The 26,816-nt window shown below is 43.0% G+C and overlaps 3 protein-coding genes across 7 annotated transcripts; 2 read left to right on the top strand and 1 right to left on the bottom strand.

Moving 5' to 3' along the window:
- Nucleotides 1-285: 285 nt before the first annotated feature.
- Nucleotides 286-3,745, top strand: LOC122626707 (ATP-binding cassette sub-family G member 1). Of its 3 annotated transcripts, none has more exons than XM_043807075.1 (7): nt 286-756; nt 1,050-1,675; nt 1,751-1,940; nt 1,999-2,383; nt 2,438-2,554; nt 2,716-2,840; nt 2,897-3,745. In XM_043807075.1, exons 2-7 carry the CDS (start codon nt 1,449-1,451, stop codon nt 3,674-3,676), a joined length of 1,824 nt encoding a protein of 607 aa, XP_043663010.1. In that variant the 5' UTR covers nt 286-756; nt 1,050-1,448; the 3' UTR covers nt 3,677-3,745. The 3 variants fall into 3 exon arrangements, with proteins under 3 accessions (XP_043663010.1, XP_043663008.1, XP_043663009.1); XM_043807073.1 differs by having other exon boundaries at nt 2,713-2,840; XM_043807074.1 differs by having other exon boundaries at nt 293-379; nt 2,713-2,840.
- A 10,855-nt stretch (nt 3,746-14,600) lies between these two features.
- LOC122620055 (proton channel OtopLc) lies at nt 14,601-19,400 on the top strand. Of its 3 annotated transcripts, none has more exons than XM_043797343.1 (6): nt 15,690-15,895; nt 16,558-17,004; nt 17,220-17,372; nt 17,445-17,662; nt 17,718-18,665; nt 18,726-19,400. In XM_043797343.1, the coding sequence occupies exons 1-6, from the start codon at nt 15,786-15,788 to the stop codon at nt 19,241-19,243; spliced, it is 2,394 nt and encodes a 797-aa protein (XP_043653278.1). In that variant the 5' UTR covers nt 15,690-15,785; the 3' UTR covers nt 19,244-19,400. The 3 variants fall into 3 exon arrangements, with proteins under 3 accessions (XP_043653286.1, XP_043653278.1, XP_043653270.1); XM_043797335.1 differs by having other exon boundaries at nt 16,555-17,004; XM_043797351.1 differs by lacking the exons at nt 15,690-15,895; nt 16,558-17,004 and adding an exon at nt 14,601-14,796.
- Nucleotides 19,401-23,572: 4,172 nt separating this feature from the next.
- Nucleotides 23,573-25,783, bottom strand: LOC122625967. Its single transcript, XM_043806044.1, has 4 exons — nt 25,577-25,783; nt 25,427-25,500; nt 24,566-25,364; nt 23,573-24,510 (listed from the first exon to the last, which is right to left on the bottom strand). The coding sequence occupies exons 1-4, from the start codon at nt 25,781-25,783 to the stop codon at nt 23,590-23,592; spliced, it is 2,001 nt and encodes a 666-aa protein (XP_043661979.1). The 3' UTR covers nt 23,573-23,589.
- Between the last annotated feature and the right edge of the window lie 1,033 nt (nt 25,784-26,816).

The following is a 26,816-nucleotide window of genomic DNA, read 5'->3' as shown; positions in this document are numbered from 1 at the left end:
TTTAATTGTTTTCCCATAAGTCTAAATTGTTTCGAGTGCTTAGCGAGTTTGTTTGCATTCGAGCTGAAAGATTTCAAGTCTGCGAAATGAATTTACATTCAATATATTCTATATACTTATATATTTGTTATTTTTATTATAATCGCAGAAGTATGCCACGAATTGTGTTCAAACTTGATCGCAACTAAGTGCACTTCAAACATGTTGCCAGATGAATTGCGATTAATGGCAGTAGCCGGCTTTCGACTTCCGAGCAATTGAAATCAGTCGCGTTTTGAATATCAACAGAAAGTGGTCGCCAATTGAGGGATCTCAATGTCTTTTCTCTCTTTCAATCGGTTAATGTGATCACGACTGGAAATCTCAATTGACGAGAGGCGTACGAAACAAAATATATACAAAGTCGCGGTCAAATGTGATAAAGTATCGATTTATGGCCATAAGACCATAAGAAAACCTTTGAATATTAACCACTACTATTAAATGCAAACTTGCAGCCATCAGTGGAAGCCGAAACCAGTTTCCAAAGAAAATAAGTCGTCGTGCAATTAGAAAAGTTTATAATTTCTGATTATTCAGACCAGATTCTACAGTCGTACTTATTTACTGAATGCTGTAAAAGCGAAATTTCCGAGTAAACTAAATTCATTGATAAGCGCCAGCTGTGCGAAGTCAAAAATGAACAAAGGCAATTATAAAGTCTAACTTCTATTATATTACGCAGATTGGGCTGCTCAAATGCAGCCATGTAAATGGGTGTGTAGTATCAGCGGTCATTGTTTCGTGTTGAGTACGCTGTATCAATTACCCAGTGGCGTCGGACAATTGTTAATTTCACTCTCTAAAGAAGGTCATTTGGTTTCTCAAACAATCGCTGCGCACTTTCAGGCGGAAGTCGAAAAAAGTACATTTTATGCACCGAGAAAAGAGTTTATTGTCTTTATTGGGCTAATTGATTAGGCTGTCAATTATAACCAATACCTTTGGAGTAAAGCCCCCATTAGTATGCTCATTCTAATCCTCTTGGAATATCGCACAACTATTTCTAGCCCACCAGTAATCTACTCGCCTGACCTCGGACAAGATCTCATCGATACGGAGTGGGTGGCAGTGCAGTGCATTGGAGACTCTATCGATCGAACTCATGCAAGTTGTTGACCAACCAGTTCGTTGGGGTGCGACGACCTTGGTTCAATCCATCCAACTTTGAGCGATAAGATTATCCGCGATTCTCCTTAAAAAAAGTTAAGTGAAAGCTTCGAAATGTATCAGTGATTGGGAGCAAATTGGTTCTGCATTTATTAAGAACTGAGCAGTCGGCAGTTCAGTTCACTGGTTTATTGACCAGCTTAACGTTCAGTCCCGCGCATAAACAAAAAGCAAAAATCAAATAAAACCAACTCCCCATACGGGTATCTGGTTCATAAACAACAATCTGCCGCCGTCTAATGGCCGATAACGCGGTGCAAGCTCAGCCAAATGGTCTGGCCCAGAAGCGAAAGGCGCTGGAGCTGCACTTTAGCCAAGTTAGCTACAGTTTGAGGGGGGCCACAAAGGGCTCCACTCCCATCATCAACGAGGCATGCGGGGTCTTCAAGTCGGGACGACTTACGGCCATCTTGGGTCCCTCGGGAGCTGGCAAGTCCACCTTGCTCAATGCTTTGGCAGGTTTCAAGTAAGTAGGTTTATTTTAAAATAGCACAAGTAAGATATGCAGTTTCAATATATTCTTAATCTTTTTTATTGATAGACTCCAGGGAGTTACGGGCCAGTTTCTGTTGAATGGACGCCCCAGGGACATAATGAGCTTTCGGAAGATGTCTGCCTACATTGCTCAGAACTTTGTGATGCTGAATCTGCTCACCGTTGAGGAAACACTGCGAGTTTCTGCAGACCTGAAAATGCCCAGCTCCACAGTTCCCCAGGAGAAACAGAAAATTGTATGCCCCATGGATAAGAAGCATATATGGTTGGAAAATCTAATGTTACAACTCCCAGGTAGACGACATCATCGACATACTGCAGCTACAGTCCTGCCGCAGGACACTGGTGAAGAATTTATCCGGCGGCGAGCACAAGCGCTTGTCCATTGGCATTGAGTTGGTCACGAATCCGCCCATTATGTTCTTCGATGAGCCCACCAGCGGATTGGATTGCGTGGGCAGCTACCAGGTGATTTGCCATCTGCAGCGACTGGCGCACGAGGGCAGGATAGTTGTGTGCGTGGTTCATCAGCCAGGATCGCGACTCTTCCAGCTCTTCGATGATGTCCTGGTTTTGGCTCACGGAGAAGTCCTTTACGCTGGTGAACAGCGCGAAATGCTGGCTACCTTCGCCCAATCCGGCCACATCTGTCCACAGTACTACAATCCCGCGGATTTCGGTAAGTTGTCTCCCCAATCTTGCATCTTAACTAACATAATCCAATCCTTTATAGCCCTGGAAGTGTGCAGCCAGTCCTCCACCACAGAACGCTGTGAATCGCTCATCACTCGGAACAAGATGATGCACTGCACCGCCAGTGATGTTGTGAAGCTCCAAGTTGGTGAGGAGAGTAAGTGATGATGACCGGTATATTTCTCAGGATGGCTTTTCTCATACAAGTCCCATTTCCGCGCTCCTGCACTTGTAACTTACTATTTTCCTCTCCTGCACTTCTATCTTCTCTGCTCTATCTGCCGCTTTTCTCTGCCTGCTCTAATTTCATTCCAGCAGCCTTGATTGATGTTCACAAGGATGCCTTGGACTTGTCCCACCTGCGTGGTAAGGAGCAGGTGCATTTCTGGATTCAGCTAAAAGTCCTGCTCTGTCGTCATATGCGCTCCATGTCCAGGGATATGGTGAGCCATAATGAACTCTACTATTATAAAGCTCAATTAATACCTTGATGTTCCAGGTGGCTGTCCAAATGCGTCTGGTGATGCACGTGGTGGTGGCCCTGCTCCTGGGCGTGGTCTACTGGCAGATAGGTGGCGATGCCCAGAAAATCGTCTCCAATGTATCCTGCCTGTTCTTTGTGATACTCTTCGTGTTTGCCGGCAATGCCATGCCCTCGATCCTGCTGTGCATGCAGGACTCGGCGGTGTTCATCAGGGAGTACTACAACGGCTGGTACTCCCTGGGCGCCTACTATCTGTCCAAGGTCCTGGCCGATCTGCCCCTCCAGCTGACCTGTCCCACCATGTTCATCGGCATCGGGTACTTCATGACCGGTCAGCCTCCGGAATTCCAGCGCTTTGCCATGTGCTGGACTGTGTGCGTGCTGACCGCCTTCATTGGCCACTTCATCGGCGTGATCGCTGGCTCGCTGTTCCCCATGCAGTTGGCCATATTCCTGGTGCCCAGTGCCACCATTCCGTTCCTGCTGTTCTCCGGCTTCTTCATTCGCCTGAACGAGCTCTCCTGGTTTCTGCGCCCCATCTGCGACGTGTCCTTCTTCAGGTACATCTTCGAGGGTCTGATGAGGGCCATCTATGGATACGGTCGCGGGGAACTGGAGTGCCATGCCACAAACAACTTCTGTTACTACAGAACGGCGGAGCAGTTCCTCAAGGACTTCCAAATGCAGGGCGATGAGTTCGCCTGGGATGTGACTGTCCTGGGAGTGTTTCTCGTCCTCCTGCTTCTGGCCTTCTTTGTGACACTAAGCGCAGTCATCCGACGAGCCCTTCGGTGATATCTTAAATTAGGGAGATTGTTAGTGAATGCAAATAAAGTGTTACGTTTGTTTAACATTCTTCCTACATTTATTTTACAATTCTTACTTTTCTTACATGCAGATAACATCGACTGTTAGCTACAGCTTAGTCGAGAAGCCAACCAAAATACTGTGCAGAAGAATTCGACATATCATTTTTTGCCATCTTGATTTAGCGTTATATTTATTGGTGAAAATAAGAAATTCTTTTTGGGATATTTTAAGTTTTAGAACTAATTAATGTAGTACATATGTGAGCTCGGCAATCAATAGTATTTTTTAAATATTTTATGTCTAGTTGCATGCCTTGCTTAATCATTAAAATATATTTAATTGCCTTTCATAGCTCCTTTCATTCAAAGTAAACTATCTAGAATTCCAATCAACTCAGCTTACAATTTAAATGGAATATTAAGGCACTTGCACAATCTTCAAAGTATATCTACGCGCTTTAATCTCTTTGATGTTGTATCCGACTGCCGACAGACTTATTTTCTGGCAGCGACATAATTCAAGCCTTGAAAGCGCCGTTACTTGCAGCCAAAACACACACACACTCTCACCCACACGGACATGCAGCATAGAGGCAAGGACATCTTGGAATTTTGGGCTGACTTACTGCCGCTATAGTCTGAAGTCCCGTGGCCTTTCTGCATCTTCGACACTTTTGGGCTTTGGCCCGAAATGCATTTTGCCAAGCTTTTTGTGCCGTCTGCGAAACTTCCGGAGGATGGGGCAGAAATTCCATTATTTTACCCGCAGTCATGTTGCAAATAGATAGCAAATTCGTTTAGGAACATTTCCCTCTGAGCTTTGCACTCAGAAATATATATGTATGTGTTTTTGGCCTGTGAGCGAAATCAATTAGCGTCCTTCGGGTCGGCGAAAGCCCTCAATTTGATTATATTTAATGAGAAGCCACCTGTAAGCCAGGTTTCGAGACCTACGGCCAAAGTTCCATACATCGAAATCCATAATCAATTTAAAGTACAAACAATTCGGGCAGACAGCAAATGTTGGCAAAGGCAAAAAATAAATTAATTTTAAAGTGAATCGGAAATATCTGCAAAATTTAAGCAGCCAATTGAAAAGTTTGGGCCTTGTTTTTGAGTTGGCCAAAGCATATGAAAAGTTCTCGAACTCAGTAAATCCCCAATGACCCAAATAGAAATGCTGGCGAACTGAAACTTTTTGGGTGTGAATGGGAAAATGCGGACACGTATTCAGATTCGTAGGTGGAAATTTGTTAAGTATTTACGAGCTGGGTCAAAAGTTAACGACTTAATAACATAAACATAGCGTAGTGAAAGTTCCTTTGCATACAAAATAATTAAAGCATAATGTATACACAAAGTGATTCAATAATTAAGGATTGGCTGTGTGTTCATGCATTTATTAATTCATTTATTAAACCCCAATGGACAGCTGTAAACAAACAGATTGCTGTGAACAAATGCATCACTGCAGACAAACAAATTGCTTTATGCAACTTTATAAATGGTATCACAAACTTGCCATGTTTTCGTATAAATCAAATCCCGCATATCTGGGAAAAGTGCACAAAACTTTGCGGGCAAAACACTTTTGCTTTTATTTCATTTATTTATTTTGTGGCTGCCTCAAGACGTTGCACGCCACGCCCCGCCTGCACCGCCCCTTGCAACCTTGGAAATTTATGTGCAACACTTGTTACACACACGACATGTTGGACGTGTGCAGCGGCTAAGACAAATCGATTGCTGTTGCAGCCACTTCTTTTGTGGCGCAAACAATGGCAAGGGCGTAATTTATTGAACACTTTGTTGCACTTGCCACCGCCGAGCGATTCTCGGACTTAACCTCGAACTAGGGTCAGATAATCCCTATTTGCTATTGAGATTTATATCGGCTTTAGCTCCTTGAAACGCGTAAAAAATTACGGCTCTAATTAATTTCCTTTGAGCAATTAGACGGAAGTATTTTTTTTTTTTTATTCGTATATTGCAAACAGCACAAAAAGTGGTCATTTTGTATAAATAGAGTAAATTTATTTTACTGAAAGACTGATTTTGCTTTGAAGTTGTTAGCTGGCTATTAAATGCTAAATTAATCCAAAACGAAAAACTCTGCCCAAAGCTTACAGCCCTTTTTAAAATGAAAGGATTTTCATTTATTTTTGTTTTTTGATATCCTTGTTATTTGGGTAAGCTTTGCCAAACGACAAACGCATTTCTGCATTTCTGGTATGCAAACATTATGGCCATCGGATTATTAATGGACTATGCGCATTTTGTGCACTTCATAATTTATTTCTCGCCATTAATGAAATTTTAATTGTTGCAGGCCAACGCAAACAAAATGTCGTAAAATTTATTGACACTGTACGCGAAAATGAAAATATAATGAAGTTTTCGAGCGCAATTACCAAAACATTTATTAAGTTTATGGATGGAGGTTGCCTTGCCTCTACTGGCTGCAACATAGAATGCTTTGGCGGTGGATTTAATTGGACCATTTAAAAAATGTCTGAAATTTAAGCAGCACAAACAAAGCCGGAAACAAAGGAAAACCCACGAAAGTAAGACAATAAAATTGAAATTGTTTTGCAATTGCATTCTGGTTGCTGGGATTGTTCTTCGTTTGCTTTTGCTTTCTATTCCTTCAATGGAATACTACGAAATGTGAACTATTTGCACTAGGAACTACTATATAGACGGGTAAATATTAGCTAAAATATGTCTAATTGGGCAAGATATAGCCTGATTAAAGAGTTAAGTTAATTAAGTGGATTATATATGAATTTTACCGGCTGGTTTAAGTACGCAAGTCCACTTTCTCCGCCAACAATGAGCGCTCCGCATTCCGGAAATGAACCATCCTTTCATTCGCTTCCGCTGCCGTTGGACAACCGCATACAAGCAGTGCGTTTCCGGTTATGAATGGTCGATATGCTTTTCAGTTCGATTGTCTGTGGCTTCAGTGAAATGTGCTGTGTGTTGTTTGGCTGCTGTGCCATTGAAATTGCATCCTGTTTGTTGGCTGCCAAAAACATACATAAGTCCGGAACAGCAACAGTTTTTTTTGTATGCCACACGAGACTGGAGTATTTGATATCCGTATTTACAGATTTGTAACACAACGTGTTGCAGGCTTAGCTTTCAGGTGGACAGAAAATAACGCTCAACTGGCTTCTAATTCTATTTGCCCCATCGCCATTTTCAGTTTATTTTTAGCTCTTTACCGGCTTCCCACTGAAATTGTGTCCCAAGTAAATATGGAAATCCTCAATCACAACACAGCAATATTGTGTCCGTCTCCGCTTGTTTACTCTGGGGCATTGCGGCATTGGGCTGCCAAAAAAAAATCTATTTTGGTTAGTCTTGCGGTTTCCCCAGTTGGCACATAAATATGCATGAAGTAGGGATGCGGCCAGTGGGTTTGCATAATGGATATTTAATTGATTTGGGTCTGCTTCAGTGAATTGACACGAAGCATTTGTCGAACCAAAATAATCAAAGATTTATGTTCAATAATGGTATTGTTTCTGCCATTTCTCTAATTAATACAAATCAATGTCTGAGTACAATTCATATAAGACTTCTCTTACACAAATATTAAATTTCTGTAAAATGAGAAATTTTGGCAAAATGCATAATATGAAATTATCCTATTATACTTTACTAAAAAGGGAATATAAAGCAGAAACTACTGATTAGATTACACACTGGGGAATAGTTTATGGTGAATATGTTTCTGCTCTTTGGCCAAAGCACCGAAAATAACTCCACTTGGCCATAACTTCGTCGCAGTACTGAGTACTTAATTTGGATTACATTCTCTAAAAAGGGCAAAGGGGTAATAAAATCTGTTTATGCCCCTTTTATGCCAGCCCAAGCTGCGAAATATCGCACAGCTGGAACCATGGTACATGGTAAATGCTCCCTGGCATTTTTGGCATTCACTTTTATTGTGCGAGTGGTTCAAGGTCTTCCAGGCGGACTTACCCAGTGGGTGGTGGTGCAGAGCCGTTTTGTCTAAATGCTTGCAGTCAAAGGGAAATGTGGAATTGTGGAACTTTTGGGCCAAAACTAAAGATGCATAAGAGAGTGGTAATCCCGGCAAATGGCGTCTAAATGCCCAAGTTCTCCCAGCGGCACTCGAAGTGCCCTAAATGTCTCCCCGCACAGCCACTGCCACTTATAAATGAGCGAGTATTTATATATTTTTCATTTTGCCGTTTCTATCGCAACTTTTGCCGAGTTTTCTGGATTTTCCCTTGGAAAACAGGCGGGCAATTTTCCATGCCAGAAAGCAGCTGCTCCCAGTGCACTTGGCACCGCAGAAGCCATCATTTAAATTACTGAATTTCAACTGCTCCGACATCAATCAACAGCGTCCAGTCTCAGCTAGGAAGTATTAGTTTTAGCAGGGAAACTTTTATAATTGGGCGCCATAAGGAGAATGCCGAGTGCAAGGTACGGTCATTAAAGGCCAGCAAGGCATTGGCCCGAAAAATCCCCTAATCAAGCAAATAAATTGGATCTTAGCCCGAGCTTTGTGCCACTTTCAATAAACTTTCCAGACGCATCGAAAAGTTTTCCAGTGAAAACTGGGAAACTCCCAGCAGAGACCAACAATTAGCTTGCCAGACTAATCAGGCCTTTGAAGTAGCTTCCTAAATGCACGTATTCATTAGAATCAGCCCCACCCCCCAACCCTTCCCACACAAATGTCTGTCTATTGCATATTGCAATGGACTCAAATTGTGTCCTGGCATATGTGATTAGTAATTCAGTTCGACTGATGCGATGCGATGCTAGTCGTATATCCTTTCAGGCGACCGGAAACAGGAAGCTCCTGCAACTCTCGTTGCAATTAATTTCGAATTTTTGCAATACGGTTTCGTAACTGAGTCAGGAAATTGACAGATCCGATTGCCATCAGTTGCAGTGGCTCCCTTGAGGGGAATCTACATTCTTACTTATTTGTAGTTCACCCAAGACAAACTTCAGTAAGTAACATTATCAATAGTTTTAAATTCGCAGCTCTGATTGAAATTGCTATTTATATTCCCCGAAAGCCGGACATTAATTTCTTCTGTAAGCTAAAATGAAATTGTGGCAGCAATCCGCATTTTGTCACAACACATTGGCAGTGCAAAGTGTCCATTACTGTGCGGAAAATGAAATTGAAAACCCCACAGTCCTGTGGCGCTGCAAACTTTCATAGCATTTTTAAAGTATGCTTAAAAGCCACACAAATGCAGAAATTACAAATATGAAAATCACTATGTGGGCCAAACTAAAAGTGTTGCCGCTGAATTATTACAGGCGCATCATAATTTCATGGTATTTTCGGGTATTTACAAATGAAAGTAGACACGTTCGGAAACAATTCAATATATTTATATAGTTGGCTGAGTATGCGCCACTATTTTAATGGCTTCATTTTGTTTTTTGTCGGTTCAGAAAAGTTGACAGAGATTTATGGCATACTTGAGGCGTCGTCTAGCAAACGCAGAAGAGCATCATCAATTTTAATAAAACCCCCCATTGTTTTCGCACATGCATGTGTGCATTTGAGTTTGGGGATGAGCCCCGAAGCGAGAAAGTTTTTTATTTCCAACACACAACTGCACTCCGAGCAGGAAACATTTGTCAGGCCAAGATGGTGGTTAAATCGGAACAAAATTGTACAAATTCACTTAAAGTTGAGATGCTGTACTCCGTACTCTTCATCACAAAGTATATAGCTCATAAAATCCAAACTAAACCATAGAGACGTCCATGTGCGATTATATTTTCATTTTGCTAAGCTGGCAACAATTGAAAATTCCACAACAGGCATATGAAAATTGATTCCACTCCGCAGGATTTCCAGCAGCATTTAGTTTTGGCCAACAATGGTCGCCGATAATAACTCAACAGCTTTTGTATTTGACGGCCATTTAATACGACGAGATGGAGCCAAATGAAACAAAGGCAATGACAGCTGCGAAACAATTGCACAACTAATCAATGACGGCCATCAATGGAGTGCAGCGGTTAAAGGAGGGGGAAGTGAGAGGAGAATAGTAACGAAAAAACATTAGGAAAACAATTAAACTAATTGACGGCAATTTATACGCCGGCAAGGAGACAGTAACAAAGCGAAAGCGAACAGAGGGCCAAGCGAGAGAAACTTGCACAAAAACCAAAAGTTTCATTCGAGAAAATTGGAGCTCGAAAGTTGTTTCGCAAAGTAAACCGCTGAAAACGGGGGCAGCGCGAGGAGATATTGTGATAAAAAAGAAAGAAAAAAGTCAGTGGGGCTCCATTAACTTGGCCACTAATGAAACCGCATTGAAGGAGCACCCTGCACCAGCGGCGAAAAAGCTGTCTAATTGACACTGTCTGCTGCTGGTATAAAATGCGAATTAATTCACTGCTCGGCGAATTTCCGATTGCATCGCTCATACGACCCGTGCGCCATACTCGTCGCCATACTTTATTCGCCTTGCCACCGCATTAAATGCGCCGATTGTCATCGCTCGTTGCAAGGCTGTGGTGCGGCGAGTTTAATTAAAGTCCGCATTTAATTTGAGCTCAAGTACGGCTGGAAAATGCACCAGTTTCCACGAATGGAAATTCGTCCCCCCCGCAGTTTCTACCCACAAGGCACACACACCGTTCCTAATTCCATTTCCGCCATGAAAGGCACACACCCACTCATTCAAAGGCAAGTCAAAGGCAACCGAGTTGCATCTTCCTGGCGTCCTTGTGGTCCTGGCAGATACTGAGGCTGGTTCTTACCACACCCCAACTTGCTTAAGTGGTCATAGAGGGCTGAGGATGGGGCTCTTGAAAGTATTAATATATTAAATATAAAAACTCAGCAAATTAAGAACAAGCAAAGAGTTGATTAACATTTTCCGCGCTGATGAATTAAATCCATTGAGATTTCACGATGATTTCGCTTTAATTGATAAGAGTGCAAATAAGCTTTTTCGTTCCTTGACTCACTGCGAGCCTCGATTGTCACTCGATAATGCGTTGGCTCGTTTTATTCGCATTTATAGCATTCATTGCCTGATTGTACATTAATATCGGATGACACTTTTATGTTGTGCCATGTCAGCTGAGTGTATAATACAGCTTCATATGCCGGGGTAATTGCCATTTACCGATGCATTTAATAATGTCCGAGATCGTTATTGTCGCACTGCCGCCAAATTGCGCACTAAATTAGTTATTGGTATTTCGCTTAACAAGAAAAATAACCATCTTCAGTGCCATTCAAACACAAAATGCTTGGCTCCTTGGCATACTCGTCCTTGGAAAAACATCCATAACAGACCATTACACTGGCAAAACTGTTTGCCGTCCGCATTGCGGTGTCCTTAGCCGCTTGTGCAATTGCATTAGGGGATTGCCACTTCCCGTCCCGCTGGCCACACACCACACCACACCACCCACCCACACACACATATAATATTTATTGCACTTTTGTTTACCGAGCTGCGGGTCTGTGAATTTAATAGATCTTGAAGCTTGCCTTGCAGCACTTCCTGCGTCACGAAATTTATGCGACCTTTGGAATTTAACGGATGATATATACATATATAAGAGCCTTATCACGGTGGCAGCATCAAAGGCAAGTGGCTTATGCGCTCATCCCGGCCGGGAATCCTCGATCCACTTTGAGTCCTTCGAATGTGGATGTGGAGTCCTGCTGTTTGCTTTATTGCCCACCCGCCAGCCGAGTGTGACACACGTCCATACATTTATTAGCATATTGGCGTATTGGCAGCAGCCAAAGCCAGCTCCCCGCCTAATGATGCAGAAATGTAAAACAACTGGGACTCGCTTCTGATCCATGGAGCTCCATTTCAAAGGTTCCATCACATGTGGAGCGCCGAGGGATTCACATTCACAATTGTGATGGGGCACACTGATTTTGTTATTCTGCGCGGTGACTCCGCGTGACGTACGCGCTTTCTATCTCGCAAACGTGCTGCGAAATCGAAAACTGCAAAATAAGCGGGGTGCAGAACTATCACTGGAAATGCCGACTCATCGCCATCAAGTCTAGTCCACTTGGTGTGGATATTTCCTCATAAAAGTAAGAGTCATGAGCGATACTTTAAAACTTGAATTGCACCCCTGCAAATATGCATTTTTCCCTCTGTCTTTCAAGCTTTCAAACTTATGGGTGAGATTTTTCGCCCTTCTGCGGAATGCGCAAGTTATCAATAGTCGAAACTCGAGTCATGCCAGGGATTCCACTGAAAGTATCGAAGCTGAGTGTCTAAAGTTTCCACTGAAACTTTTCTTTTTGGCAGCAAAGTGGCGAGCAGTGAAGCTTAACGCCACAATTCTGACGTTAAATTGTTTGAAATGTAGGAAAATGTATTCTTTCAAGCCGATAAACAAACGTAGCCTCTTTCAGCAATTTACTTCATTTATAAGCACCCTCTGCCTTTTATTCCATAATTCTATAGACTTTTTCAGTTTATCCTATGATTGACTTCTATGCCTGCTTCTTGATAAATGCGAAAATAAATACCAATTTATTCACCTACTTGGCCAGATTGAATTACACGAAATAGGCTTATGTCTGCGCAAAATGAAAGTCAAACTCAATTCTCTGGCAATGGCTTGCAATTTGGCAACCAATGGATGTCGAATGTGTGGAAGGTGGGATTCAAAATGTATATTTCATCGGCAAGTGTAATAAACCTTTTATTGGCATTATAAATATATTTAAAAGATGTTAACCCACTGAAGTTTATGACCTTCTGCGGTTAAAAAGTCGGGCCACAGCAATCGTTCATTAACAAAATCAAGGCATCATAAAGTAGAAACCTTGAGACTCGCCATCTGCCAGACAATTTATTCATCACCTTATTCATCCCCTTTTTTGTTTGAGTTAAGAGTCCTCTTCGGAATGCATGAATGCATTTCGAGGGAAATTCAAATAGAACCCAGCTGAATGGATGACGGATCAGCGTGAAGTGAAAGGTAAATGCGTGAATAGTTGGCTGATTAAACGAGTGCCTAAAACACTTAACAAATACGCCAAGTGTCCTCGAACTTCTTTCCATTTCCCTGTCGCAGTGTGCTGAATAATTCGAATGCCTTGGACCGAGTTGAGTGCTTATCTATAGCGACTATTAGCGAGCAACAACAACTTCTCTGCAGTGCAACAATTCGTGGTGCACTTCTTGGCTCCTTAACAATTTCCCAACCGACGGTTTGCCAACAGTTTTTGGCCACATTATCGCACGCCATTTAAAGCACTCATACGCAGTGTGGGCCAATAGCAGAGGCATCACTTTGGCACACAACTGACGCTTTCATTAGGCCAGTCTGCAAATTATTCGCTAGTTTGGCAGAAAGTTTCGCCACCACTGGAAGCAGCACTTACCAAAAAAAAAAAAAACCAAAGATAAACACCATTTCAATTTGCTGACACGATATGTTCTCCTTCATGCCTGGAGTTCGGGCTATTGTAGCCACGTCTTTAATGACGAAAACCACTCGAAGTTCGACATGCAATTAATGGCGTTGGCCCAAACTGTTTTGGTTACCTCAGTTTACCTAGTGGGCCACCACCACTGGGCGCCCACATAAATCTCCCCCTGCATATTTTCACCAGGCGAGCGCAGGCACAAGTTAAAAACTTTGCAGCAACAGTGCCATGCCAGGCCATTCATTAGCATGGAAATTTGAAAATTTATCAGCTGGTGGTCTACGCTCATGCACTGAGAATAAATAAATCAAACCATAAACTGTCAATAAGAATAATGAAATTATTTAAGGTCGCCCTAAGCAATCTACCTATAAACATTACACTTACAATCACCAATTCCTCAATATTTTACCATAAACATGTTTGAAATTGAGCCGAACTTTTTCCTGAGTGCCTGCAAACTTCCTCTCGTGGTGCAGATCCTGGTTGTGGTCCTGGTCCTGTTCCTGCGAGCGGAACTAGCCCACACTCCTTGGAGCGAGCACTGCATATGGGTTGGTGCAAGCTCCACTAACTGCATCAGCTCACATGACAAAGTTTGTCGCACAAATTATACACAGATCGAAATTGGGGCCAGCTGGAGGAACCTGCAGACTTGCTCTGTGTTAACGGGTTGGTTGGAGCAGCTGCTCTGGGTAACTACATATTTATGGCCATGACCTCGCAAATATGCTCAAGTGCTTTGGTTTGACGGCACTTGGCTTGCCACATTCTTCTGGGAGTTCAATAAAGGAGCATGAATGGTTCGCTCTTGGCATCATAAATATAAGAAAGGAGATGGTTTACTTAAATATTGTTATATTTACTTAACAATAAGACAGAATACAATGACTTAAAGTTTTTATAAGTAATGATTCACAGGCAGTGAGTGATCCAAATAGTTACTCACTTCCTACTCAGAAGTTACTAGCCCAATAATAGCCACCTGACGCGTTTTAAATTATCTTCGAATTACAAGCCATTTTATTTTAATAAAAGTTTGCCTATTTTCTTATCTTCAAGTCCAAAGAGTGGGCTGGGAAATTATAAGGTAAAATCGATAAAAAAAAACAAAAGTGTATATGCCTTGGCAAATATGGACAGAAGTTATTGATTACAAACGTAAACAGAGCGGCGTCTGATATGGCTGCACTGATTTTAAGGCAGCTGATAGTGGCAATAAACACTGTTTTGCCCATTCGAAAGGAGTGCTTACTCAGGGTCGGAATGATGACCCTTTGGCAGATAAGATACTAGCTACTGTCTTGGTTTTCGGGCATGGAACCTTTGCTAGTATCTGGGTATTAACTAACCACAAATTTACGTGTGCCAGGGCGTTGCCTATCTGTATGTTGGTATGAGGAGCATGAGGAAGACCCCGAAGATAAGAATCGATGTCTGGGTTTGGTTTCAGTTTTCCCACAACTTTGCTGCCATCTGCACAACTTTACCAGCGCTTGCTTTTATTACAGCACCATGAAACTTTGTATGCAATTAGCATAGGAATAAACGTTCTTATGTGAAATTGTTGGTTTTTAAATTTTACAAAAATTTACATACTCTCATAACACATTAATGGTGGACCGCAACAGTGGAGTTCAATACGAAAGAATGCCGACTGTTACTTTCAGGTAAATGAAATTTATAAAAATGGTATTTAAGATACCTAAATTGATATAACTTGGTAAAGAACTTCCCACGTTAGTTAACCATAAGTGATCATGAACTATTAATAAGATGCACTAAATTGCAGATACACAAACCTGTGATTTTTCGTTATATATTTTGCTAAATAAATATGGCATAATACTTACACCTCAACTCGACTTGCCATTCGATTTCAGACGCTTCATAGATGTGTTAGGTCTTTCATAATATTTTAACCAACATTTTAACACTTGTCACGTAACTTTCTCTGAAGCTGATGAGTCAGCAGCCTCTAGGTTTTCCTATTTTAAAGTACAATACTTAAGCTACCGTGCAAGTAAACTCACATAAAACGTCACAGCCGAAAAAGTGAATCATGTGGATAAACATTTGCGTTTCTTAAGATCTGACCCAGTAAACAAGCGAAGAGCACTAATATCTAGACTGCCAAAGTGGCCAAGATAACCGGCGGATTCTGCTGTGGAAAGGCAGAGCTTTTTACAACTCAGTATCTGTATATGCGACAATTAACAGCATTGACGAGCTTGTGGTGATGACGTGATATTGCCATCGGATCGTTACAGGTTTCAAAACAAATTCAACATTCAAATACCCAGTAGCCGAGACATAGTACATAGTGTACAAGAGGCGGGTGCAAATACATGATTCAGGTTCGACTGATGAAGTGCCAGTGGGCTAATAAATTAAGGCAATAATAGGACTGCAATAGATGTATTTACAGACACGGATCACACTCATACGCGTACGGCAAAAATAGCAGGCCAATAATAACGCTAATCAGTTAGTCAAATATCGTCTGCCCGATAGCTCCGACAATTGGAGTAAATGCCTCAGAAAGCCTCAGTCTTCCCACCGACACGAGTCTGTAAGGGCGCGGAAAATCGCGGCTTGGAGATCGGTGATCGCGATCCGTCTGATTTCGTACAAAAAATAACTGCGACTCGGCCCGGAAATGTCGCTAATTAACTTGAAATCGAAAGACATGTACGACGAGCCCATTAATCTGTGGAGGACCAAACAACGCGTCCATTACCACCACGATGTGATATCGAAGGGAAATGAGTTAGTTGCGCATTCAAAATCCTCAACTGCAGTGGCACATATACACCGCGAATTTTGGTTATAAAAGATCTGCAGATACAGATAAACATGAGTGCTTCCCTTATTTGTAGCAGACAGTAGATTTTTCCATTCTAAATATTTTCAAGTATTATATCTTATCAAAGTTTTTCGTCAAACCCCTATAGATGTCATACTGTGACATTAGCTCTTTTTGTGTGAAAGCCCTGGCTCAAATTCCAGACACTGATTGCAGGCAACAAAGGGAAAACGTGATCACTTAATGTTTATGTAAACACCGAGAACTTATCTACCCCTTGATTGATGGGACAACATACCCCCTTTTATCTGTCCACTTATATACAAATTAGAGGTATTTCCGCAGGAACACGCGTGGTTTCTTAGCCAGCCGAGTGATAATATCTCAATTAACGTGCAGAAATCGATCAAAAACCAATCAAAGCTGCAAAATACCTGAAAATGTGTGCGATTCCTTCAGGGTCAGCCCAAATACCACATAGTGATAGTACCAGCCACAAGAATCCAAAGTGGGAATGAAAATTCAGTTCATCGGAAAGCATTGAACCTGTCGGGTTGCGTGTATATGTGCCACTCGTCGGAAAATCAGATATCCAATATCCTTAATTGCGTTCCCTAAACAGCAGCCACAGATCCTCCGATGCCTGCGAATACATAACCATAACAGCGCCAAAGAAGTCGGGTTCATTCTCGAGATCGCCTCCAATCTCGCTGCCCACTTCGGTGTCCGGTACACCTCGTCACTCGGTGGCCGCCACCTCGAATCAAGTGGTCCGATACGCCCGCACGTCGTGTGATCACTGTGGGCACCACAACATTCCGGTCATGTCGCCGCATCCCATCTCTCCGCTGGCCAAGTCCCAGACCAACCTGGATCTCGTGGAGCACGCCAGCCAGCGGCAGGCCCTGCTCCCGCTGCCCACCATCGGGATGCACCACGAAGACTCCGCCTGCACCTTGCAGGTGTCCCGCCGGCCATCGCTGCTCCTCCAGGAGATCCTCACCCAGCGACCGCCGCTCTTCGGACGCAGGGACGGCAACGGCTATCTGTCCCCGAGGACTGCCAAGAATGGGTACTTTTCGGGGCTCCCTAACTAACAAAGGCTTCAAATGGCATCAAAATCGCATTAGAAACTAACCAATATTATCACTTTTCTATCTAACATTCTTTTCCCAATTGGTATACTTCTCTACTACTCAACTACTACTTCTACTGCTACTCTATACTAGATCTATCACTTTTAAACCTTCTTTTACTAATACTACGTAATTTTATATTATTTTTCAGTAACCTGCAGGGAACAGCGAGCGGCAGCACAGCGACCATCAATTTCCAGAGTGGAGCCACCAGTGCCAGGAATGGATCCACGGCCTTCTTCGACAATGGCGCCAAGAGCTATCAGGCCAAGCAGCAGAAGGAGAAGAACCGACGCACTGGCAAGTAAGTTGTAAAAACCTATATAAAATTGAATTTACTTCTATTAATCTGGTAATTGTAAATCTATCTCTTCAGCGATGCCATAAGTTCTGCGCTGTCGGCCACCTATTGCAAGCTGTTGGTACTGCTTGGCGTTTGTCTGCCGATCACGGAAGTGATATCCGATCAGATACCGACCTATGTGTACCAGGGATTCTACGTATACCTCTATGTGGGCAGCATACTCTTTGTGATTTTCCTGTACATCAGTGCCTTTCGCAATCGATCGCTCTTCAATGCGCTCAAGGACTTTCGTAAGCTATACAGCAGTTCTTGATATAATTGGTTCAATACAAATACCATTTGCAGATGAAAAGAACAGCAATGTGCATCTGAAGCACAAGGTGACCCACTTTGGCAGCTTTTACCTGAGAGTGGGCGCCATCGCCTTCGCCATTGGCACCATGGTGTATTCGGGCCTGGAGTTTGGCCAGTTCTTCGAGCTGAATGGCCATCCCGGCTGTCGGGATGTCTTCGTGGCCATCACACCCATCTGCCGCATGATACTGTGCATCGCCCAGGTGCAGTTCATCTTCCTGAACACCACCTACATGGACATGGCCCGGCACAAGGTGACCTCGCGCTTCGGACTCATGCACATGGTGGCCACCAACTTGTGCGAGTGGCTGTACGTCCTCGTGGAGGAGACCAAGCACGAGATCTTCCACATTTCACAGCACGAGGTGGATCCCGCCCACGACCTGGTCGTGCACAACAGCAGCTCCCTGGGTAGAACGGACTGGGCGGCGGTCAATGAGTCGCTGCATCAGCATCATCACCACCATGCGCTCAACACCACCGTGCTGGCCAACGTGAGCTCCGTCATTGCGAACATGACCACTACTCCATCGCCCACGCCGGCTGCCTTCAGTGGCTGCTCCCGCACCACGATTATGGGCGCTCTGGTGCAGCAGCTGTCGCCGTTCCTGTTCCCCTGCACCATCGAGTACTCGCTGATTTGCGCCGTAATCCTCTTCGAGATGTGGAAGACGGTCAAATCGATTCCGGACATCGACAAGAGCCGCAAGAATTCCGTTAAGCCTGCGGCCGCCAAGCCCGCACATCACTTCTCCGTGGACTGTTCGCAGTCGCACAAGGGACTCTTCTTCGGCATTCTAATCATAGTCATGACCATCATCTCGATGATCATGTACTTTGTGCTGTACACGCAGCCGGGCTACGAACTGGTGGCCACCCAGGAGGTCACTCTGTGGGAGACCTTCATGTACTTCATGTGCGCAGCGGCTGTGATAACGGGTGAGTGTATATACCAGCTGTTTGGTTGGACTAGCTACATCGATGTTTGATCTTTTCCAGGCATGATCCTCATGCGCGATCTGCGCTACATCAAGAACAACGGCGACGAGCACCACTCGATGGATCTGGACAATCTCCTGCTGATTGTGGCCCAGACCGGGGTGTATCTGTACGGCATGTTCAGCATCCTGGGCAGTTACTTCGCCAAGTGGGACACTGTGCCCGACCGGGTGGAGGGCATCATAGCGGAGGTGTTTGGAGTGGTGCAAACCTCGCTGCAGACCATGTTCATACTGCACTCCAGCCATCGGCGCTGCAAGGGCACCAGTCAGGTGAGAAGGAAGCCGGGCAGGGAGATCATCACGTTCCTGCTGGTGGCCAACATTGCCATCTGGTTCGTCAACACCCTGATCAAGGGCAGAGCCGTCTTCAGGGAGAGCCACCTGGAGTTCTTCGGCGTCTGGGGCTGGACGATCATCACCCACATCTCCATGCCGCTGGCCATTTTCTATCGCTTCCATTCGACCATTTGCCTCTTCGAGGTGTGGAAAATCACGTACAAGGCCAAGGCGCATTAGTGGCTAAATCGAAACTGTTGATTAGTTTTTACAGCTTTCATTGGAATAAGTTAGTTTAAAACTCAGCCGACTACTTGGGAACATTAGTTAATTTATGCTTAAGGGCGAAATTTGTTGACATTGCTAGCACAAAATAAAGATTTAATTTATTCAGCAAGCGGGTTTCCCTAAGAGTTTTAATTTATATCTTATTGAAAAACTGTAACGCAAATTTAATCACGCTAATATTACGTGATAATTGTTTGCTTTCTAGTTATCAGTTGCGGTGTCAATAGATTAAACAGTTGTTACGTTGCGATTGCCTAATTTCAGTTGACACTGCAAATTGGTAGCACATTTTAATCAGCTGAAAGTGAAATGGTACTGCTAGTTCATTAAAGTGGCAGTAAACACATCGCTGCTCGCATTATTCAATTGATCCGCTTACAAATTGCCTTTACCCACGAACACCTCGTAGGAAATCGCGTGTGCCAAAAGCAAAATCAGGTATTCGTGTTTCAAGTTTATCGTGGCGCACATAAATCTTGAGACACACAATTGACAAATCGGCGTTTCCGTTTCCTGTTGCGTGTGCACCGCTAAGAAAAATGTCAAAAAGAAAAAAAGGGGCGGCTATTGAAAGGATGTGAAATGAGGCGGGGCAGTGAAATGGGACTGTGTCATGGGCATAAATTTGATACTCCCAGAATGCTGGAACTGTCATTGATGTGTGTGCGAGTTATTTTAGGAAAAAGGACCCACGAACGGAAACATTAAGGTAAATAAAAAGGTATCGAACCATGAAGCTGATGAATTGGCGCATTTAAATTATGTATTTATGGGGAAATCGGAAAAATTGCTATTCAGTTGGCTTACACAGCGATAATAAACGGGCAATTCGGGGTTAACAAATCGAGTGATGTATGGCTTTATCACGTCCTTCCGCTGCACACGTGATTGGAATATCAATAAAGAATCAATTCATTCAGTAGACTTTAAGGCACTGATACTCTGACCTGCCATTATACTTCATAATTAACATTAAAATGAGAGGAAACAGTAAACAAATTTGTGTTTTAAATGAAATTCCGCTCACGTGCTGAGAAACTTAATGCCAACTCAAACACGTGACTTACGCGTATTAAAGATGCAATTAATTAAATAAGCGAAACGCAGAGATGCAAGCAACGGAAAATATATATCGTCTTCAATAATATTTGCATGGAAAGAACGCAAATTTCAATAAATTTCTATATGAATGGTGTGGCACTTTTAAGATGTTTATTTAAAGATGTCACTGCACAATGGTCAGATATGCGAATATTAATATTTGCAGCAATTTAACTTCCCCTAAACTCAAACAACAATCATAATTAGAACCCATTCGCAACTTTCAGCAGACACGCGATAATCGCCGGTAAAAGAGTATAAAACGAGCAGGAGGTGAAATGAGGAAACTAATTAGAGTACCGTGAGGCGAATTGAAACGGCACAACATTCTTCATTATTATTTAATCTAGAGGGTAAATAACTATGCACACTTCCGACTCCAGATCAAGTTTAAGACGAAACAACTCCATTACATTGGGATTTCACAGGGCGGGGGCAATGTCAATAGACTGCCGCGATTGTCAACATTAATAAATCAGCTGGGAAAAATTGCACTCGCTGGCGCTTTTTATGATGCCATCACCATCGTGCCGACTATTCCAGATGTCAACCAATGCCCCCCTGGCCCGGACCGGAAAATAGAAAATGGAATCGGGAAAAGAGCACGAGCGAAGGACTTGTAAATGAAAATGACGCGGAAGCGCTAAGGACAATGACGGACGTCGACGTCGACGTCTAGGATGACGAGTTTTCAGTTCCCAGTTTTCAGTTTTCAGTTTGAAGCTGATGGCCTCCCAGGCGCCTTTTCCCGCCGGAAATGACATTGCCATGGAGTTGACACCGCCAGCGGAAGCGGAAATTTAAAAACAGGGCAAATGGGCCAGCAAAGCGGCCAAACAACCGACGAATGCTAATCAAGATGGGAAGTGGGAAAAGGACTATAGAAGTATCGAGGTATTACAAGGAGGCCTGCTAACTCAAAAGTACTGTTGAATATTTGGTAATTATTAATTATTTATCCGCTTGAATGGATAAAGTAACCTATTTTGATGAGTTTCGTACTCCATGACTTGTTAAACTTCTCGTACAATGTCTATACTGGCCATCTCAACTTCATATGAGGCCAAAACTTTATGCAGTCTTGCCAAGTGAAGTGCATACAGGCAATATTAAGTTTTGAGGGGGCAAAGAGTTTTTATTTGTTGCATTTGAAAATGAATTTCCAGTTCCGCCAAGTTATTTGAGGCCAAGAAGTTTGCAGCCAGATATTGTTGCCTAAAGTTGCAGCTTGCCAGCTGAAAGCTGATGAAATCTTGCGGATATACGAAGTGGAAATCTATCAAAATTGCATGAAATCAATTGGCAAGAAATTTAGATACAACTGCAACCGAAAGCCTGACAAGCAGAGCTGTGCGTTCTCTAAGAGCATTCAAGCTGCAACAAAAGCCCAGTAAATGGAAATAAACCCATTCACTTCCCATCAAATGAAACCGAAGAGGGACGAGCATCACGTAGACCGAGAGCATTTTTCCTGTCTTGAGGACGGAGACTGAAACAAAACGTGTTCCTGGTGGCAAGGCAAATCCTTTGCGGCTCCCCTGTTTTCCCTCCTTTGGCACCCCAAACACGTAAGCCACGCACACGAATGGCCAAAGACATTAGGACGACACAATTAACCTTTTTAAAGGAGGATGTCAACAGTTGGCGACGGGCTGTGGTGCCATGGGGTTGGGTTTTTGGGGTTTTGGGTTGGAGCTTAAAGGGCAACGAAGCAAACCTTGTGTAATAATTTAATATGGGGCAAGTAGGTGGGTGCTGAACATATGGTTCAAGGTAACTAGTTGAAGTATTCAAAAACAAATACTATTTCACTAAGAATAAACTTGAAATATTTAAAAAATGCTCCAGTAAACAGAAATTGCTTTTAGGGTTAATTAAATCTTCACTGTCCTGGGAAATTGAATACCAACGTTTCATTTTTATGCACGCACAGCGAGGCAAGTATTTTAAAATTGTAATAAGCCACCAAGGACACCTTGAGGCACTTTCAATTTGCTCTCAACGACGTGAGCGAGGAACTTCCTTTCAATCTGCCCACAAAGCGAGCACATGGGACAATTTTCCCACCCGGAAAGCATACAAAACTCTCTTGAGGGGGTAACGTAATATTTTTTGTTGAGCAGAAAATTAAACAGAAGCTTATCCCGGCGACGAGACGCCTGACATATCATATTGCAATGCGATAAGGTAATAAGATTACTTTAAAGATTGAAATTTGCGAAACTCAAATCGACTTAAAAGTAAACAGTCAAAGCTCGCAAACGAAAAATGCAGCTATCAAATTGAAATGAACCGTGCAAACTGCTCTCTAATTGGATATTAAACTGGGCCGAACTTTAGTATTGTGTTTTGCAGTGGAAATTGTCGTCTTTGCAATAAAAAATTTAGTGGCCATATCTAGTTATTGCAGTTATTTTTTATGTCCGCATCCGGATCCGCATTTTACGACAGTTCTCTGGGGGGCTGGAAAACCATATTCAATTGCGATGCAAGAAATGCGCAAAGCTGTCAATCATTGTCACGGCTTTTTATTTCTGTGCCGTAACACATGGCGTATGAATGATTGGCGGAGTAGGTAAACTATGGATATGAGTAATGAAATAAAAGCAAATGCTGCAAATGCTGCAAATGACAATTCCTAGAGTCAATAAGCCGAGGCTCAAATCCCAGCAGCCGAATAATGAAAACATATCCTTAGGACACACACACAAAAGCTCAACCGTATATCAATTTTATGGCCACAAAAATAACTTTCTCAACGTGTGAAAAATCGTAAATTGCAAAAACATATCAAAGCGCTGCCTGAAAGCCAACCGAAATAATTTCTCTTATCTATATATATTTTTTCTCTTTTTCTGTTTCTGTAAGATAAATGTGAATTATTTATTTTTATACTTTCGAATGTAGAATAGAGACGCAAATGTTCGCTAAGCTTGGCTTTTGCGTTTCGGCCATTGTTCCAAGCCATTGACTGATGGAAATTTGATGGAAGGTTCACATCACGTATACGCCCCAGGGGACGTGCCAAAATTGAAACTTTCGTTGGTCAACAAATGTGACACATTCGGAGATTTATTCTTTAAATGGTTGTTTGATTTCACAGCAGTTTTGTTGGGAGAACAGATAACCCAAAAAAGGAAAGTGAACACGTTATTTATTCGAGATGTTTATTTTGTGGGTACATAGTGGTTAGGATTTCAAGTATTTAATGTCTTAACCGAACGTCCCTTACGTTTTCCCTGTTGTAAGTCACATGATGGCTGTTGTGGCTGCTGTTCCGAGCTCAACTTGAGCATCATCCTCCTCCTGGCCAACAAAGCCATCTCTTTGGGCAACATATTGGACACTATGCAGCCTATTGTCTTGATTTTCTCGCTATTCTCAAGTGTTGCATCGTAGTTAATCGCCTCGCTAAATGATTGTTTTCTTTTTCTTTGGTTGGATGTCGCTGGCACGGTTCTCTTATTTCTGGAGGTAGACTCCGAACTTGCCGTATGACTAACTTGAGGCGTTTTTGGTTCTGAAGGTGGTGCACCATCCAGAGATACCTTTCGTGTTTTGCCCTCTTTTTTTTGGCTTTGTGTGGAGTTAGTGGGAAGTTTTTGTTTAGAAGTTTTCTTCTGAAGGACAGGACTGTTGGGCACTGTTTTGGATACATTCTTAGAAGTTCTGGAAGACTTTGGTGACCCGCAAGGAGTCTTAGAATAAGTTCGCTTGGAACTAGTCGTTGGTTCCTTGGATGTCTTATGCTTAGAGTGTTCTTGCTTGGAACTAGTGCATGATTCCTTGGACGTCTTTTGCTTAGAGTTTTCTTGTGACTCCGACTCCGGTTGTGTGATGTCTCGAGTTTCTGCAACTGTCTTCCGTGAGCTTCTAGCCCTTGATGAGGAAAGTTCTTCTTGTAGCTTCGGTTTTTTAGCTGGTGTTTGGCGACCATCTGGGCTTTTCACCAAACTATTGCTAGGACTACGATATCTCGACTTCCTTCTTTCCACCCTTGACTTTCTAGCCTTCGCTTCGTCTTTCACTTCTGGCACAGTAGGCTGTGCATTTTTGTTTGACTTGTGATTATTTGTAGAGTCATTGTCACTGTCTGATAGCTGACTTTTGTCTGGAACCTGAAAAATTGGAGCCTAATAAATTCCATTTCTTATAGATTAACTAAAGCCTTACCATAGAACCAACGGGTGCCATGGCCACTTTGCCAGCTGGCATACTGGGCAAAAGGCGCAAAGCGAATGCGTTTGTGAGTGCGGTGAAGTTGCCACACTCATCGCAACAGTATCTCGAATCGGGTCGTGCGATTTGGTTGCAAAAGGCTGTGAAGCACGTGCCCCTCTTCTTCGCGGAGTTATCGGATGGCGTGGGAACTTGCTGCGCCAACTCCCTGAACAAGTCGCATTGAATTCCCTTTGATTCGTAGGTCTTTTCCAGTGGTTTCGGATCTAACTTTTTGGCTTTTTCAGCTGGTTTTGGATCATCCTCTACGTGTTCATCCACTGGCTTTGGATCCTTGTTCTTCGCAGTTCTTTTTGGTTTTTGAACCACCTTTTTATCTGCTGCTGTTGGCTGTTCGGGAGATTCTTCAACATCTTCCGCCAAACATTTAAGGATCTTGGCTGCTTCCTGGGCCTCTATCCTCATGGATTGTCTGCGCCGCATTGGATTCTTTGGAGCAGGAGTTTTTGGAATGGCAACTTCCTCTGGGTCCTGGAAAAACGTGGATTTCCTGCGTGGTCGCTGCTTGACACCGGCTGAATTGATAATCCTGGCTTTTTTTGGAGTTTTTGGAATGGAATCCGCGTCCCTCTTCACCTTGGCTGTGCTGGGTGGGTTCGCCTTATAGGTGGACTTCAGTAGGGGATTTTGGCCGCAACATTCGCTGCAGTAGAAGGTGTCGTGCTGTTCCCCAATATCTGCGGGCAATCCAATGCAGTCTCCATGGAACCACTCGTTGCAATTGTCGCAGCATCTGTATGGGATCAGGGATACAGCGGTTAGCAGCACGGATGAGGGACAACAGCAGCTACCTACATCATAAATCCATTGCTGTGGCTCTCGCGACAAACGCAGTACACATCCTCGGAGGATACCACAGGATCAGCTTTCTTTGGCACCAGATTCGCGTTTGGAAGGGTTGGTTATTTATGCGGATTTAACTCGTTGTTGAAGTAAGTAACTTACCGGTGCAATTATTCTTTTGTGAACTGGTGCCATTTCTGATTTCCGAATGTCATGCGCTAGAACAGAATATTTCAGTGTGTGCACAGCTATTTCAGCTTTGATTGCTACGGCTGGCCTGCTTTTTCCCTTTTTTTTGTTGTCGATATCAAAGTGTGTCCCCGATTGGCAATTGCATCTCGAGCTCAGCGAAACCGAAACAAAAACCATGCCACAAAATATTTTTTATTGTATTTCGGTCGCTCAGAGCACTAAAAATTCATGCAACTTCGATGTGCTCCGCTGCAATTGCAACTCCATTTCCATCAGACTCTCTTTGGGGCATGAATTATTTATTTACGAGTGCACATGGTGCAATTTTGTATTACCAGTTCACTGCCTGGCAGCACATTTTCAATGCATTTTGTTAGGGCTACTTGCGAACTGGATCTCTGGAGCCCTGGTTCATCTGTCACAACTGACAGTTTGAGCCAAATAAATATTGTGCTCTAAACTAAATAAATCATATAATTGAATCGAAGATGAACGAAGTGAAGCCATTGAGAAGTTGCTGTCTGAAGTAGGGCTGGTAAGAAGTCATCGCGCTTATTAAAAACGAGATTACAGTTACAGGGTCAGTCTGCATTAATTATTTCACAACTTTTGCCTGTAGTTCCTTATCGCATTTAGTGCTTGTGCAAGCAATTAATTTTCTTGTTTACCCACATGGCCAACAATTTTTGGAGAACCCTTCAGCTAATGCTGTTTTTATGCCCCAAGTGGGTGGGCTGTTCTATCTTTTTTTGGATTTTTCGTGCTCCATCCCAGTGGAGCCATTAACGTTTTTCCATCATGTGCCTGGTTTTTGCAATTTAGATAGTTGAATTGCGCCATTGCTGCACTTGGCACAGCGCAAAAGTTTGATGGAATTTAAAATTAAATTAAAAGCTCCTAACTTTCCAGTTAAACTTACGCGCAGTGCTCGTCAAATTAGGCATTTATATAATACATGTGGACTAAAAAAATGCTTACAGCAAGGATTATTGGTTACCTGACACACCCAATTAGCTGACTTCCGATCGAATTAAGTTGCTTCCCTTTTTTCATTCACCGCATGCCGCATATTTCATGCCATGAACATTAACCCACTCGATTTTATGTCACAATCGCTCTGGCTTTACTTGTGCATCGTGCCCCAAAAAAGTGAATTGGACGTGGCACAGCACAAACAACATTTACATATGGCATTTACACTTATCAACAT

This window comes from Drosophila teissieri, chromosome 2L (assembly GCF_016746235.2).
Source record: "Drosophila teissieri strain GT53w chromosome 2L, Prin_Dtei_1.1, whole genome shotgun sequence".
Classification (NCBI taxonomy): Eukaryota; Metazoa; Arthropoda; class Insecta; order Diptera; family Drosophilidae; genus Drosophila; species Drosophila teissieri.
The sequence above is the reverse complement of the archived record's forward strand: the minus strand, read 5'-3'. Positions and strand labels throughout refer to the sequence as shown.

Bases quoted from the DNA above. Each gene is read 5' to 3' on its own strand.
- LOC122626707 (XM_043807073.1), top strand. From the start codon at position 1,449: ATGGCCGATAACGCGGTGCAAGCTCAGCCAAATGGTCTGGCCCAGAAG. The intron at 2,384-2,437 runs GTAAGTTGTCTC...AATCCTTTATAG, and splicing joins CTACAATCCCGCGGATTTCG to CCCTGGAAGTGTGCAGCCAG. The intron at 2,841-2,896 runs GTGAGCCATAAT...TTGATGTTCCAG, and splicing joins GCTCCATGTCCAGGGATATG to GTGGCTGTCCAAATGCGTCT.
- LOC122620055 (XM_043797335.1), top strand. From the start codon at position 15,786: ATGTCGCTAATTAACTTGAAATCGAAAGACATGTACGACGAGCCCATT. The intron at 17,005-17,219 runs GTACTTTTCGGG...ATTATTTTTCAG, and splicing joins CCGAGGACTGCCAAGAATGG to TAACCTGCAGGGAACAGCGA. The intron at 18,666-18,725 runs GTGAGTGTATAT...GATCTTTTCCAG, and splicing joins CGCAGCGGCTGTGATAACGG to GCATGATCCTCATGCGCGAT.
- LOC122625967 (XM_043806044.1), bottom strand. From the start codon at position 25,783: ATGGTTTTTGTTTCGGTTTCGCTGAGCTCGAGATGCAATTGCCAATCG. The intron at 25,365-25,426 runs GTAGGTAGCTGC...GATCCCATACAG, and splicing joins CACAGCAATGGATTTATGAT to ATGCTGCGACAATTGCAACG. The intron at 24,511-24,565 runs GTAAGGCTTTAG...CCAATTTTTCAG, and splicing joins TGGCACCCGTTGGTTCTATG to GTTCCAGACAAAAGTCAGCT.